The 14,903-nt window shown below is 42.2% G+C and overlaps 1 protein-coding gene across 1 annotated transcript in view; it reads right to left on the reverse strand.

Moving 5' to 3' along the window:
- Nucleotides 1-14,903, reverse strand: part of PCSK6 (proprotein convertase subtilisin/kexin type 6) — a 157,090-nt gene that overhangs the window by 19,347 nt on the left and 122,840 nt on the right. The window contains exons 14-17 of the mRNA XM_058156640.1: nucleotides 13,384-13,563; nucleotides 7,577-7,679; nucleotides 6,755-6,951; nucleotides 3,087-3,174 (exon numbers count right to left, since the gene is read on the reverse strand). Of these exons, the coding sequence (XP_058012623.1) occupies nucleotides 3,087-3,174; nucleotides 6,755-6,951; nucleotides 7,577-7,679; nucleotides 13,384-13,563 (568 nt within the window). The remainder of the gene's footprint in view (nucleotides 1-3,086; nucleotides 3,175-6,754; nucleotides 6,952-7,576; nucleotides 7,680-13,383; nucleotides 13,564-14,903) is intronic.

The raw sequence follows: 14,903 nt of genomic DNA on the forward strand, positions 1-14,903 counted from the left end.
CTCGGATGTAAGACAAGGGTGGAGGTTCGCCCTTCGAGCTTGTGGGTTGATTTCCAAACGTTTCATTACCAGGTATGCAACATCTTCAGCGGAATTTAAGGGAATGTCATTGTCGGTGTTCTTCTGTTATAAGGGGTTCATGTGGTCAGTAGGTCTTATGATGGGGAGGTCACTTGACACGACCCACACTTGACCCATCACAAGTGTTCTGACCTAGGCGTCTCCAAACCACAACACAAACTTCTTGTGCCGACAAAACTCCCCTTTTTATTAAGTTACTGTGGATTTCTCACATTCACATCCCAGCAAAGTCTTTCAAGGGAGCATTTACAGTCACAGACCTTCTCTGGCTTGGAGAGCTGCCAGGCCGATATCTTCAAAACTTGGCAAGGATTCTCTGAGAGTCATGAACCAATTAAGCTAACTAATGGTCTCCTGCAAACTCCAGTCCCCATTCGCTCCTCTTTTATTCCCTCTGAGTAGGGCCATCCATCGTCCACCTGTGGCCTTATTCCCAAGTCGACCCTTGTTCCTCAGCTGTTCTCTTCGTCTGGCAACTCTGCACATGTGCACACTGGGAACAGGCTCCAGCTGTTCGTCTGCCTCACTGATGTCAGACTCCAAAGGCAGCTGATAACTGGCATCTGGCCCTGGCCCCCTCTCTGCCTCTGACGCAGAGCCCTCATCAGAGCCTTCCCCAGACTCCAGGACTGGCCCATGTTCCTCCCCAACCTCATCACTGTCCGAATCTGCTGCCAGCTCTGCTGGCTGCTGGTGGGCCACAACAACAAAGTCTTCACCTGATGTGACCTCCCCATCACAAGACCTGACCACACAAACCATCGTGTTGGTAACGAAATGTTGGAAGCCAACCCATAGGCTTGGAGAACAAACCTGCACCCTCAAACTGAGAAGATCGAGCAAGGAGCCACCTTGTTAGTTTACCTCTTCTGATTCCTGGTGGGCACCACTGGATGTAGGTTTTTGTAGCAACAAGTATGGAAGTAAAAATATCTGATTGTCTTCTTTTGGGATTTTCTGATGGTTTTCCGACTAAGTTCCGATATGAGAAGTGAAGTTGGCAAGGCAGAAACCGATGATTCTCAGGCCAGGTAGAATAATTAAATGAACATGAAACAAATATCTCCAGCTTTGATGCCCAAGATTTAAACTTAATGTCAACCGCTTTAATCTAGATTGCAGAAAATATGACTTCTGTAACAGAATCATCAGTGCTTGGAATACTTTACCTGACTCTGTGATCTCTTCCCATAATCCTAAAAGTTTTATCCAAAAACTTTCTACTATTGACCTCAACCCATTCCTAAGAGGACCATAAGGGGCGTGCATAAGAGCACAAACGTGCCTACCATTTCTGTCCTATTGTTTTTCTTTTCTTCTTCCTATATATATGCTTATACCTCCTTATATTTACTCATATATGTTTATATACTATATAATCTTTTTGTATGATACCTACATATATTGTTGTGACAAAATAAATAAATAAATAAATAAATAAGAAGAGTCAAGAACCCCATTGACCAAAAGCAACAGAAGAAAAGATCCAGGACTGAAAGCTTGGGAGTGACATACCAATGGCTTGACCTCCATGTTCTGAAATGAGGAGATCTTCTACCTGCATATGACTCCTTTCTTCTCAGCAGCGGAGAACTGATCTATCAACGTCAAGTATGTTAAGCTTGAATTGCTTACTGGAAGTGGAGCTCAGCGTGGAGAGCTGAAATTGATTGCCATCCCTGGTCTGTTGACTACCTAGGCTCCAATCCTGCATAGTTTCCAAGACCAGACAAGGTCAGCCAACTGCCACCAGCTGCTAAGAAAATCTCCCTTGTAGGAAATGGATATTTTTGTAATTAGCTGTGCCATCCTAAATGGCCATTTGCTGAGAATGCACACAATCGGTTCCCCCCCCCAAACCTCAAAATGTACACACCGATCCAAAAAAGATAATCTGCTCCTACAATAAGCAATGTGTATCCTGCCTCCATCCATCAGCCATCTCTCTCTCCCTCTCTCTCTCTCTCTCCCACCCCCCCATAAGCCACCTTGAGCAACATCGATGTCCTCTCATCTAAAAAGAGGGCATAAATATATAGGAACTGTCTGCCAAATATCTTCTGCATCAATTTTCACTTACTAAAATGTGTTCCGGGATGTCACTTTATATAGTGCGAAATCACACTTCCCTTATTTTATGGACATTTGTTACTTGATGCTGGGAATTGTCTATAAAAGTTTAAAACCATTTCCAAGTGTCTTGCTCAGAGAATTTCAGAAGAAATAAATAAATAAATAAATAAATAAATAAAGAAAGAAAGAAAGAAAGAAAGAAAGAAAGAAAGAAAGAAAGAAAGAAAGAAAGAAGAATTAAAAGGTCTCCTTATTATTAGAACTAAAGGTCCTGGCCAGTCAATGCCTCCCACAGTGAGCAAGCTTAGTTTGGTTAGGAGATTAACCTGTATAGGGCTTATTGCAAAGCCAGAAGGATCAAAGGCTGGGCATTTCAAATGATGGAAACACATAAACTAGAAATCACATCACCGACTCTTTGTGAAAGAGAGACGCAGTGGCTCAGCGGCTAAGATGCTGAGCTTGTCGATCGAAAGGTCGGCAGTTCAGCGGTTCAAATCTCTAGTGCCACATAATGGGGTGAGCTCCCATTACTTGTCCTAGCTTCTGCCAACCTGGCAGTTCGAAAGCAGGTAAAAAATGCAAGTAGAAAAATAGGGACCACTTTTGGTGGGAAGGGAACAGCGTTCCCTGCGCCTTTGGCGTTTAGTCATGCCAGCCACATGACCATGGAGACGTCTTCAGACAGCGCTGGCTCTTCGGGTTTGAAACAGAGATGAGCACCGCCCTCTAGAGTCGGGAATGACTAGATAGTACAATGGGAACCTTGACCTTTACTCTTTGTGATATTTACAGGAGATCCAGCAACAATACATTAGCAATTTTTTGGCATCTCCCTTTCTTTGTTCAATCAGCTGAAACTGCAGTGCTAGTTTCTAGCGGGGGTTAACTTCTGAAATCCTTGCATTGTTTCTTCACCAGCTACTACTCACCTGAATCCATCTTTGCAGATAGAACATTTGTCCATCTCTCCAAAGCATTTCTTACAGTTTTGGTGACACTTCTGGCAACGTCTTTGACCTTTGCAGGGTAGGGAGAAATGGGCAGGGTGAAAAGAAATGCCAGCAATTAGGAATGCATAATTGCAGGTGTAACATTTATGACTTACAGAGTATTTGACGGCAAGTTAAACCATCTGCCCCTGAACAATAAGGGTACTTTTTTTAAAAAAAAAATTAGGCGGGATGACAGAAATAATTCATTTCAACTTAAAATATATCACTTCCTAGACCTTTTCATTTTGGAGAAATGCTAAACTTTGGCAAGCATATCTTAAATATTCAAAACCCAGGTCAATTAATTTAAAGTGATTTTAAAACCCACTGATGCTTTTTTCCCCAGATTTTATTGCGAAGCGTCAGAAGCGTTCCTCATCCCATTTCAGATTGGCAGGAGATTAAATCAATGTCTTGGTTAATAAGGTTAAGCAGTACTTTCCGTCTGAATCCAGCATGTTTCTGCACAGCCAGCAAGGACATGGATGGTGGCTCTGTAACTCTTTAAAGCAGCTGCATCTTTTCTCAGTAATATACTTTAAAAAGCTGCATATATGTCAGTGGGAATGGGAGTTCCAGCTTTCATGGTGGGCGGGAGGAGTTTTGTCCGATACTGAAGTACTTTCCTTTTTTTTAATCTAATTGACTTTTTAAAAAATTTTCATAGCATTATTTAAAAACTTTTTCATTAGGTTTTCATAAAATTCCCCGTGACAATTTAATTTTCTGAAAATATACTATTTGTATCACTCACGCATAAGTTTAGTTCACGTTATGTAAGTGAAACTAAATGGCGCTTTAGTGCAACCGCAAACAAAAGAGCCTCGTCCCAGAATAGCTCGCGCATCTCCCCCCACACCACCCAGCTGTAACAGACAAGCAGAGCTGGTAGCTGGCGCCCCCCCAACAACCCAATCCATGATGCGCGAGAAGCATGCACAGACGATGATACACTTTATAAATCACCATTACTGTGGAACTGGTGGGGAGTTAGAAAATTTTACTACTAATAGAGATACAAAAGTGGGCGGTAGGTATAAAAAGGTTGACTACCCCTGATATATGTAGATATTACATGCATGTCCCTGCAAGCCATCATTTTGAAGCCAAATCCGTAGTACTACTCAATCCCATTGATTAAATTAGTTTAGTTGCATTGTTTGCAATTAGAAATACCATTTATTTAAGTGTTAGGTTCAGTAATGTAATCCTGCCGCGTGTCAATCAACCAAACATAGCTATCCTTGATCAGTCCCCAGATCTCCTATTTTAATCAATGAAGAACAACCGTGGGAGGGAAAATTGTACACGTTATCCCAACAGGTTAGCTAAAACACACTTCTGCAACAATTTGAGTATTTCTCTAAACGCTGTCAGAATACTTTGCCTGTCCAAATTGTGCACATTAGGGAAAATTGCTTCCAAAAGCACTAAATAAATAAAACTGCCCTTTGTGCTAGAAGAAGAAGAAGAAAAAAAGGAAACTGACGCAAACATGAAGCAAAATTAGTTTCACCTAGGAAAAGGGAAACATGTCACAAAATCTCAAAAAATAAAACATTCTTTTCCAGCTACGGGTTTTATTAAAAGGTATCAGCTCTGGAAATAAGGGACAGCTCAATTTATCAAATGCATGGAATAGCTAGACTGGTGTAAGATTTACATTGGGGTGAGCCAGGGCACGGGGTGGAAGGAGAGGAAGACAGATTGATAATGCAGATACTTATTTATATCCCTCCCTTTATCATTTTTATATATAATTCAAGGTGGTGAAGATATTTAATTCTCCTTCCTCCTCTTATTTACTCTGCAACAACAACTCTGTGAGGTGAGTCGGACAGAGAGAGAGAGAGAGAGAGGGACTGGCCCAAAGTCACTCCACCGTGACTAAAGCGGGACTTTTTTGTTCATAAGGCGGGACTAGAACTCACAAGTCTGCTGGTGATTGGCCTAAGCCAACTTTCATGCCTAAGGCGGGGCTAGAACTCACTGTCTCCTGGTGATTGGCCCAAAGTCATGCAACTGGCTTAAATGCCTAAGGCAGGACTAGAACTCAGTCTCCAAATTTCTATCCTGTGCTTTAACCACTAGACCAAACTGGCCCCCAATGCAGGTTACATATGTATAACGAACCTGTCTTCACCTCTGCCTGTCCTTCCTTCCTTCCTTCCTTCCTTCCTTCCTTCCTTCCTTCCTTCCTTCCTTCCTTCCATCCATCCACCAATCCACCTACTCACCCCCATCCACCCATCCACTCACCCACCCACCCTTCCGTCTGTCCATCTCTGTCTGTCCATCCATCCATCCATCCATCCATCCATCCATCACGTATCTCATCCCAATGTAAATCCTACATCAATCTAGCTATGCCATGCATCTGGTAAAATGAAATTTAGCTCATGAAAGCTTATGCCTTTTTTTATAAAAAAAAATGTTACTTGGAAAAGATGCTACCAGACTCCTAATGTTTTGTCTCCACAGACTGACATGGTTCCCCTCCTACAATGTAACAAAACCAAAATTGATTGATTTTGCTCTCCCTAAGCAGGACAACAGTCAATTAGTGGAACTACCAATTGAGTGCAAACATTAAAGGTTTTAGAAGCTGTTTCATTTTCAAGGAAGGATGAAAAAACTCCCGGTTCTTAAAGCCAAAGTTGCTACAAAGACTACAAGCTTCTGTTTAATGTGTTGGAAAGTCTTATGCTTTTCCTTCAATTTTATGAGAGCTTCGGGGTAGCTTTGGCAATCTGAAAAATGTGAAATCAATTAAAAGACAAATTATTTGATTTAAAACTATTACGGTTCTTAGTTAATGTGTTTTTATATTGCTGCTAATGATGGTAACTCTAGAACTGTTTTGCAAGAGACCAACTAAAGTACACTAAGATGAATACAATTAAAAATACATAAAAATAATTGGGACAGAATGAGGGAGGGAGGGAGGGTGGGAGGGAGAAAGGAAGGGAAGGACAGAGGAAGTAAGGAAGGAAGGGATGGAGGAAGGGAGAGAGGGAGGGAGGGAGAAGGGCCGTGATAGCTCAGGCTGTAAAGAAGCCTGTTATTAGAACACAGCAGCCTGCAATTACTGCAGGTCCAAGCCCGGCCCAAGGTTGACTCAGCCTTCCATCCTTTATAAGGTAGGTAAAATGAGGACCCAGATTGTTGGGGGGGGGCAATAAGTTGACTTTGTAAATATACAAATAGAATGAGACTATTGCCTTATACACTGTAAGCCGCCCTGAGTCTTCGGAGAAGGGCGGGATATAAATGTAAATTTAAAAAAAAAAAAGGAAGGAAGGAAGGAAGGAAGGAAGGAAGGGAGAAAGGAAGGGAGGAAGGGAGGAAGGGAGAAAGGAAGGGAGGGACAGAGGAAGGAAGGAAGGAAGGGAGGGAGGGAGGGAGGAAGAGAGAAAGGGAGAGAGGAAGGAAGGGAGGGAGGTAAATAGACAGGGATCATTGATGTCATCTTCATGAAAAGAAACATAAAAATATTATAATAGGAGTGAAACCATTGTAGATTGTACTGTAGATGTCCCCTCAGAGAAGGGGAAAAAAATATTCCCACCCATAGGTGAGTGCTGGCATTGATTTCCCTTTCTTACCGTCTTCAGAGTAAAACCCAGCTGGACACAGCATCACACAAGTGTTTGTCTCTTGGTGGTGATAATAACCACGCTTGCAGGCTGTGCATGAGTTCTGGCTTCTGCCCAAACACGCTTCGCAGCCCCTGTGACATCTGCGGCACTTATGTTGCAGGCTGTCTCCAAAGTAGCCAGGAGGGCAGGAGTTCACACACTTCCTGGAAAAAAGTCCACAAATGTTCCAGATTAGACCCAAGGAGGACCCACAATGGCAAGAGCTGCCAAACGAAGAAGAGCAGCAAAGTAGCTGGCATATCATTCTTTCTGTGACGTCTTCCATCATAAACATTAATGCCCTTTCTTGGGTGGATCATGGACCAAAGATCCCCAACCTGATGTCCTCCAAGTGTTGTTAGATTAGCTCCACATTTGGCTCCATGGGCTGGCAATTATGTGAGTTGTAGTTTGACCTGCCTGGTGGACATCAAGTTGGGGAAATCGGCCTTAGAAGGATGGAGTTAGAAAGGAGAAGTCGGAGACCTTAGGGTAACTTTTTCTATCAATCTGCTTCCTCCTCAGGGCCAGACCCACAGGCAGGGAGGAGGAGGAAGCTACTGGTATCTTTTAAAAAGGGTAAGGAATTGTCTGGTGGTCATGGTACCTATGAAAAATCTGAGATTAATAGCCACAGTGTACAGCTGGGGAACGAGTGACATACAACTTGTTGTTAGTATAGAAATCTTGCGTGTGGAACTAACTGCGCAAAATGGATTAAAACTCTCTCTGTGACCTACCCCTGACCAGCGACCCCCCATCTTTTTCTGGCTTTTTCCTGCTGATTACCTGCCAGTTTTAACACTTCCAAGGCTGTAGTGGAAACAGTTCAGGCACTGATCGGCACTGGGACCATCGCATCCTTGGTCGCCACATTCCCTATGACACAGACCTTAGGGAGACAGACAGATCTGTTGAAAGAAGAGATATAAAACTCTTCCTAGTTCAACCTACACAATGGCATCCATCACTTGGTCTATCAACGTACCACATATCTGGGAATCCAGTCTTGATGCTACCTCGCCACGAAGCACCTGTTGCTTGATTCACTCACTTTACCCTACCTAACGACAGCGGTAGATGGGCTATATGCTAATGCCAGTAAAGGAGAAGCGCCGCGCTGGCGCAGTGGTTAGAAGGTAGTACTACAGGCTACTTCTGCTGACTGCTGACTGAGTGCAGTTGGGCAGTTCGAATCTCACCAGGCTCAAGGTTGACTCAGCCTTCCATCCTTCCGAGGTGGGTAAAATGAGGACCCAGATTATTGGGGGCAATAGGCTGACTCTGTAAACCTCTTAGACAGGGCTGTAAAGCACTGTGAATAAGTGCTATTGCTATTGCTATATTTGCCCCTCAGGGTTCAAATGAGCTGTCCTTGGGGCTCTCTTTGAGCTTGAATTCTTACTTTCAGACATTTCATTACCAAACTAGTTAGCATCATCAGTGCTAGAAGGGCAGGGAGTTTGCACTGATGATGTTTCCTAGTTTGAGTCGTGAAATGTCTGTAAGAAAACAACCAAGCTCAGAGACCACCAAGGACCTCCTTCATATGGTAATGGTTTATCATAGCTACAGCCTTTGGTTAACTAAATTGACAACCTGCTAACTAACTTGCAAAATAACATCAATAAAAGACCACAAAGATATGTGATTCCCTGTTCAGGTTTGGTCAATATCCTGTGTTCTAATAGCATGACTGCATTGTAACTATCAGGTTCTGTGTGCAACATGCCTGACTCCTAATATAGACAATTCAGGATTAATGAATAATTAACAAGTGTTTTATTTTGTTTTGTTTTTGCTATGGGGTCTATTCCTGCCCTTTAAAAAAAAATCTGTTGCCACTTCAGCTCCCTAGCCATTTCTTCTGCATCTCAAAGCTATTCTTCTTTTTGGGGTAGCAAGACTGTTTGTGTACTCCAGAGCCTATCTATCCTGCATTCTCTCCACTCACCTGCTGTTCTAGATGGAAAGAAAGATCCATATCAAACTACCTGTATGGAAGTTAGAGTGAGCACTTATCTGTGTGTGAAATGGGGAAAGCAGGAATCTTATCTTTGGTAAGCACTAAAATGTATCTTGGGCTGATCCAAGGATAAGAGTGGCTTAATCTGCTTGATGCTTGGCATCGCTGTTGCCATTGGCATCATCAACCCTGGATAAACCGGTGCCTTATGTTTTCATAGAATCTATTTATCTAAATATATCTACCGCAAGGACCTGAAGAAAGATAATTTTTGCAGTAATCAGGTAGCTCGGTGAAATTTTACTGCTTGCGTTCCCACTGATTGTTCAACCCATCAGTGTCTAAGGATGGATGTGGGATCTCTAAAACAAATTAATCAAAATCTTTCCGACACCATTAGGAAATACTAAATTGGGAATAATTAAATCATTTTTTTAAAAAAAATCCCAGGAAAAAAAAAGAACAAACCGCTTCTCTGTTATTGCTAAGAAAACAATTTGGATATGTCCATGAGGTTCTACAGACAGAAGAGGACAAATCACTTTGGCCAATTTGCCCCAGCCAACATGCCTTGGACAACTTATCACAGTACCTCACCACGGGATAATTCAACAATTCAATTTAATTAGTTAAAATAATTTTAATTTTTGTCATTCACATTTCATTTCGCCTTTCCTTTCTTTAACGATTCTATTCCACCATTTCCTGATATTAGTGTAACTCTTGTCTTGCAGCGAGTTGTCCCACAGTGAATTGGCCTTGACAAGTTGTCCTGTGGCGAGTTGTCCTGCGATGGGATGGCCGCGGCAAGTTGGCCACTGCAAGTTGTCCTAGACCCTCTGCAGACTTGAGCTAAACCTGAAGAATTAGCTTTTGAGAATCTTCTTAGCAAGTTTATGGTCTAGGGCAGGGGTTGGCAACCTGCGGCTCTGGAGCTGCATGTGGCTCTTTCATCCCTCTGCTGTGGCTCCCTATCACCAGTCAGCTCCACAATTGACAGGGCTTTCGGTTAGGACAGGCAGAGGAAAAAGGACACCGTGCTAGGAGGAGACTCTATGGTGGGAGGAACGGAACTTCCGGTCGGCTCCAGAATTGAATGGGGGGCTTCTAGTTGGGACCTTTGTGGCTCTTTTGAGCATTTAAGGTTGCTGACCCCGGTCTAGGGCTACTTCCACATCTGAACTGCATGGCTGCCTCAGACAATTTTAGTGAGTTTTTCTCTTCAGGAGAAGAGCTCAAGTCTACATGCCTTAGGAAAGTCAGGAGACAGTTGGAGAGACTAACCATTCCATTGAAAAACCTAGCATCTGCCTCTGATAATCACTACACGTAAGGGTTAGCAAGAAGACAGTGTTTCTTAGAAACTACCGTCTCCAAGTTTCCCCTTGGAACAACATGAAAAGTGCCATTGCATTTTGGGTTTCTCTCCCCTTCTCTTTTTGCAGGATTGGGATACTGTCAACACACCAGCAGGCTTGTGTGTTCACGACTCACAACTCAGACAGACAGTGGCTAAATTTTCAGAAGACTATGAATTACTTTATCCCCGTCATGTGGGTCTATCATATATTGACTTTTTACATTAGACACAATTTTATTTCCCAACAGTCGTAGTTTGATCAAAGCTTGCCGGAAAGAAAAAGAAAAAAAGGAAAATAGTGTGTGCTTTGTATAAAAATGAAGGACACTGTTGTTGCTGTTGTTTTTTAATTGCTGTCTCTACTCTTCTGAACAAGGCAGCCACCAGGAGACACAAGACGTATTGTGGGCTGCGCAGTTCCATTCTCTGACTCTTAGAAATCAACTTCAGATGTTCCTATAATTCAAAAAGTCCTTCCCGTTCTTTTCCAAGCCTAACAATGCAAACCCCCCTCAATGCCAGAATCTTTCTGCTTCTTTGTGGTTTAAATTAAAACCCAAGATTCTTGGAAATCTGAAAGGGATCTCGTTTTATCCGAATTTGTACTTGTGGTCCCAAGGAAGAAAGAGGAAATGCCCTGGTGCTGGTTTTCATTATTTGGTAAGAGAAACAACTTCTTGGAAATTCATAGAAGAACATTTCCAAGCTTAACTTTGTGGATGATTGAGCAATCCTGAAATAAACGTTATTCGTGTTCCTAGACTGCAAAGTGCCTGTTTTTCAAAGAAAAGAAACAACGGACAGCTCCTTATACATAGAATAGAATAGAATAGAATAGAATAGAATAGAATAGAATAGAATAGAATAGAATAGAATAGAATAGAAATAATGGAATGGAATGGAATGGAATGGAATGGAATGGAATGGAATAGAATGGAATAGAATAGAATAGAATAGAATAGAATAGAATAGAATAGAATAGAATAGAATAGAATAGAAATAATGGAATGGAATGGAATGGAATGGAATGGAATGGAATGGAATAGAATAGAATAGAATAGAATAGAATAGAATAGAATAGAATAGAATAGTATAGAGTAGAATGGAATGGAATGGAATGGAATAGAATAGAATAGAATAGAATAGAATAGAATAAGGAAGGGAAGGGAAGGGAAGGGGAAGGGGAAGGGAAGGGAAGGGAAGGGAAGGGAAAGGAATGGAATAGAATAGAATAGAATAGAATAGAATAGAATAGAAGGAAGGAAGGAAGGAAGGAAGGAAGGAATAGAATAGAATAGAATAGAATAGAATAGAATAGAATAGAATAGAATAGAATAGAAGGAAGGAAGAAGGACACCGTGCTAGGAGGAGACTCTATGGTGGGAGGAATGGAACTTCCGTCGGCTCCAGAATTGAATGGGGGCTTCTAGTTGGGACCTTTGTGGCTCTTTTGAGAATCTTCTTAGCAAGTTTATGATCTAGGTCAGGGGTTGGCAACCTGCGGCTCTGGAGCTGCATGTGGCTCTTTTGAGAATCTTCTTAGCAAGTTTATGGTCTAGGGAGGGGTTGGCAACCTGCGGCTCTGGAGCTGCATGTGGCTCTTTTGAGAATTTAAGGTTGCTGACCCCGGTCTAGGGCTACTTCCACATCTGAACTGCATGGCTGCCTCAGACAATTTTAGTGAGTTTTTCTCTTCAGGAGAAGAGCTCAAGTCTACATGCTTTAGGAAAGTCAGGAGACAGTTGGAGAGACTAACCATTCCATTTGAAAAACCTAGCATCTGCCTCTGATAATCACTACATGTAAGGGTTAGCAAGAAGACAGTGTTTCTTAGAAACTGCTATCTCCAAGTTTCCCCTTGGAACAACATGAAAAGTGCCATTGCATTTTGGGTTTCTCTCCCCTTCTCTTTTTGCAGGATTGGGATACTGTCAACACACCAGCAGGCTTGTGTGTTCACAACTCACAACTCAGACAGACAGTGGCTAAATTTTCAGAAGACTATTAATTACTTTATCCCCGTCATGTGGGTCTATCATATATTGACTTTTTACATTAGACACAATTTTATTTCCCAACAGTCGTAGTTTGATCAAAGCTTGCCGGAAAGAAAAAGAAACAACGGACAGCTCCTTGTACATAGAATAGAAATAATGGAATGGAATAGAATAGAAGAACATTTCCAAGCTTAACTTTGTGGATGATTGAGCAATCCTGAAATAAACGTTATTCGTGTTCCTAGACTGCAAAGTGCCTGTTTTTCAAAGAAAAGAAACAACGGACAGCTCCTTGTACATAGAATAGAATAGAGTAGAGTAGAGTAGAATAGAATAGAATAGAATAGAATAGAACAGAATAGAATAGAATAAGGAAGGAAGGAAGGAAGGAAGGAAGGAAGGAAGGAATGGAATAGAATAGAATAGAATAGAATAGAATAGAATAGAATAGAAGCGAAGCGAAGCGAAGCTGGAAGGAGAACCTACTGTATACTATTTCAGAGAAGTGACTGTCTAGTCTCTTCTTAAAAGCCTCCAGTGATGGAGCGCCCACGACTTCTGAAGGAAAGCTGTTTCACTGGTTAATTGTCCTCACTGTTAGGAAGTTCCTCCTTAATTGCAGGTTGCTTCTGTGTTTGTTTAGTTTCCAACCATTGTTTTTTGTCCTGCCCTCTGGCGCTTTGTAGTATAATTTGACCCCTCCTCTTCTTTGTGGCAGCCCCTCAAATACTGGACTGCTGCTATCATGTCGCCCCTGATTCTTCTTTTCTTTAAACTAGTCAAACCCAAATCCTGTAGCCGTTCTTCATATGTTTTAGTATCCAGGTCTTTTTTTTTTTTTTTTTTTTATATTCAAAAAGTTTTTATTAGTCAAAAAAAAGGTTTATACAAATACATATCAGGTATGGTAAATTTTCATTTTTCTTATCTAAAATAAGAATTTTACTCAAATTTTTTAACACATACAACAGCCATATGGCAAGCAGGTAACACGAAGTAGCTAAGTTTACAAATTTTAAATACGTAATAAAGAAGGGTCAAGAATAAACAGAATATCGTACTAAAGAGAATAAGGAAAACCAACACAATCCCAAATATCTTTATCACTTCCTAGTTTTAGATCTCAGAACTCTGGGTTCAGCCTGACCCAACTCCAGGGCCGCAACAGCGGCAGCCGCTTCCGCCCCATGATCTATAAGGTCTTTGATCATCTTAGTTGCTCTTTTCTGAAGCAGAGCTAGAAAGAAGAAATAAACCGTTTAGGGCATTTTACCTGTATATTCATCTTCCTCCTCTGGGATCTCCATCTGATTTTGGAAGAAAGCGACTTTTGAAGGCTCCATTTCCAAAGATGGCAGGTCCAGCATTGTTGACCTAAAGTGCTGAGTGCTGATATTAGAGGAAGGATGCTCAGCTGTTCCGTATAAAATGAGGCTCCATTCTTTTAACTTCCCTAGGAAAGATTAAAAGTTAACATTACTTTCCTCAAATGACTGGCAATGTTAGTTAAGAGGTTAGTGAATGAATAACCCATTAAAAGAGGTGCAAAATTAGTATCGGGTCAGAATAAAAGAATAACAGAGTTGGAAGGGACCTTGGAGGTCTTCCAGTCCAACCCCCCTGCTCAATCAGGAGACCCGATACCATTTCAGACAAATGGTTGTCCAATCTCTTCTGAAAAAAATCCAGTGTTGAAGCACCAGGGGTGGTGTTCACTTACCTTCGCTACCCAGTTCACAAATGTGAGCGCCACCTATACCCCAGTGGTGGGTTTCAAAATTTTTTACTACCTGTTCTGTGGGTGTGTCTTGGTGGGTGTGGCATGGCTTGGTAGGCATTTATTTATTATTTATTTATTTATTTATTTATTTATTCGATTTTTATACCGCCCTTCTCCCGGAGGACTCAGGGCAGTGTACAGCCAAATAAAAAAGCGCAATATATACATTAAAACAAGACTAAAACAAACATATTACAAAATGGCCAAAAATTTAAAAGATTTAAAAGATTTAAAACAGTTTAAAAACCCTAAAATATAAATAACCCCGGATTAAAATTTAATTAGGCCAGTCCCGCTTGAATAAATAGATGCGTTTTCAGTTCACGGCGAAAAGTCCGAAGATCAGGCACTTGACGTAAACCAGGGGGAAGTTCGTTCCAAAGCGTAGGAGCTCCCACAGAGAAGGCCCTTCCCCTGGGGGCCGCCAGCCGACATTGTCTGGCGGATGGCACCCTGAGAAGGCCCTCTCTGTGAGAGCGTACGGGTCGGTGGGAGGCATAGGGTAACAGCAGGCGGTCCCGTAAGTACCCGGGCCCTAAGCCATGGAGCGCTTTAAAGGTGGTAACCAAAATCTTAAAGCGCACCCGAAAGACCACAGGAAGCCAGTGCAAACTGCGCAGGATTGGTGTTACATGGGAGCAACGGGTTGGCATGGCTTGGTGGGCGTGGCATGGGACAGATACTGTAAAATCTCCATTCCCTCCTCACTCCAGGAGAAGGTTACTGCAAAATCCCCATTTCCTCCTGATCAGCTGGGACTCGGGAGGCAGAGAATAGATGGGGGTGGGGCCAGGCAGAATTTTTACTACCGGTTCTCTGAACTACTCAAAATTTTCGCTACTGGTTCTCCAGAACTGGTCAGAATCTGCTGATACCCACCTCTGCTCCACACATGCGCGGAGTCTTCCACGCATGCGCAGAGGGTCAAAAAGGGGACATGATGATGTCCAAGCGGGTGGGCAGAGCCTTCCACAGCCGCTGCTACCGGTTCGCCTGAACCGGATAGAACCGGC

This window comes from Ahaetulla prasina, chromosome 13 (genome assembly GCF_028640845.1).
Source record: "Ahaetulla prasina isolate Xishuangbanna chromosome 13, ASM2864084v1, whole genome shotgun sequence".
Lineage (NCBI taxonomy): Eukaryota > Metazoa > Chordata > Lepidosauria > Squamata > Colubridae > Ahaetulla > Ahaetulla prasina.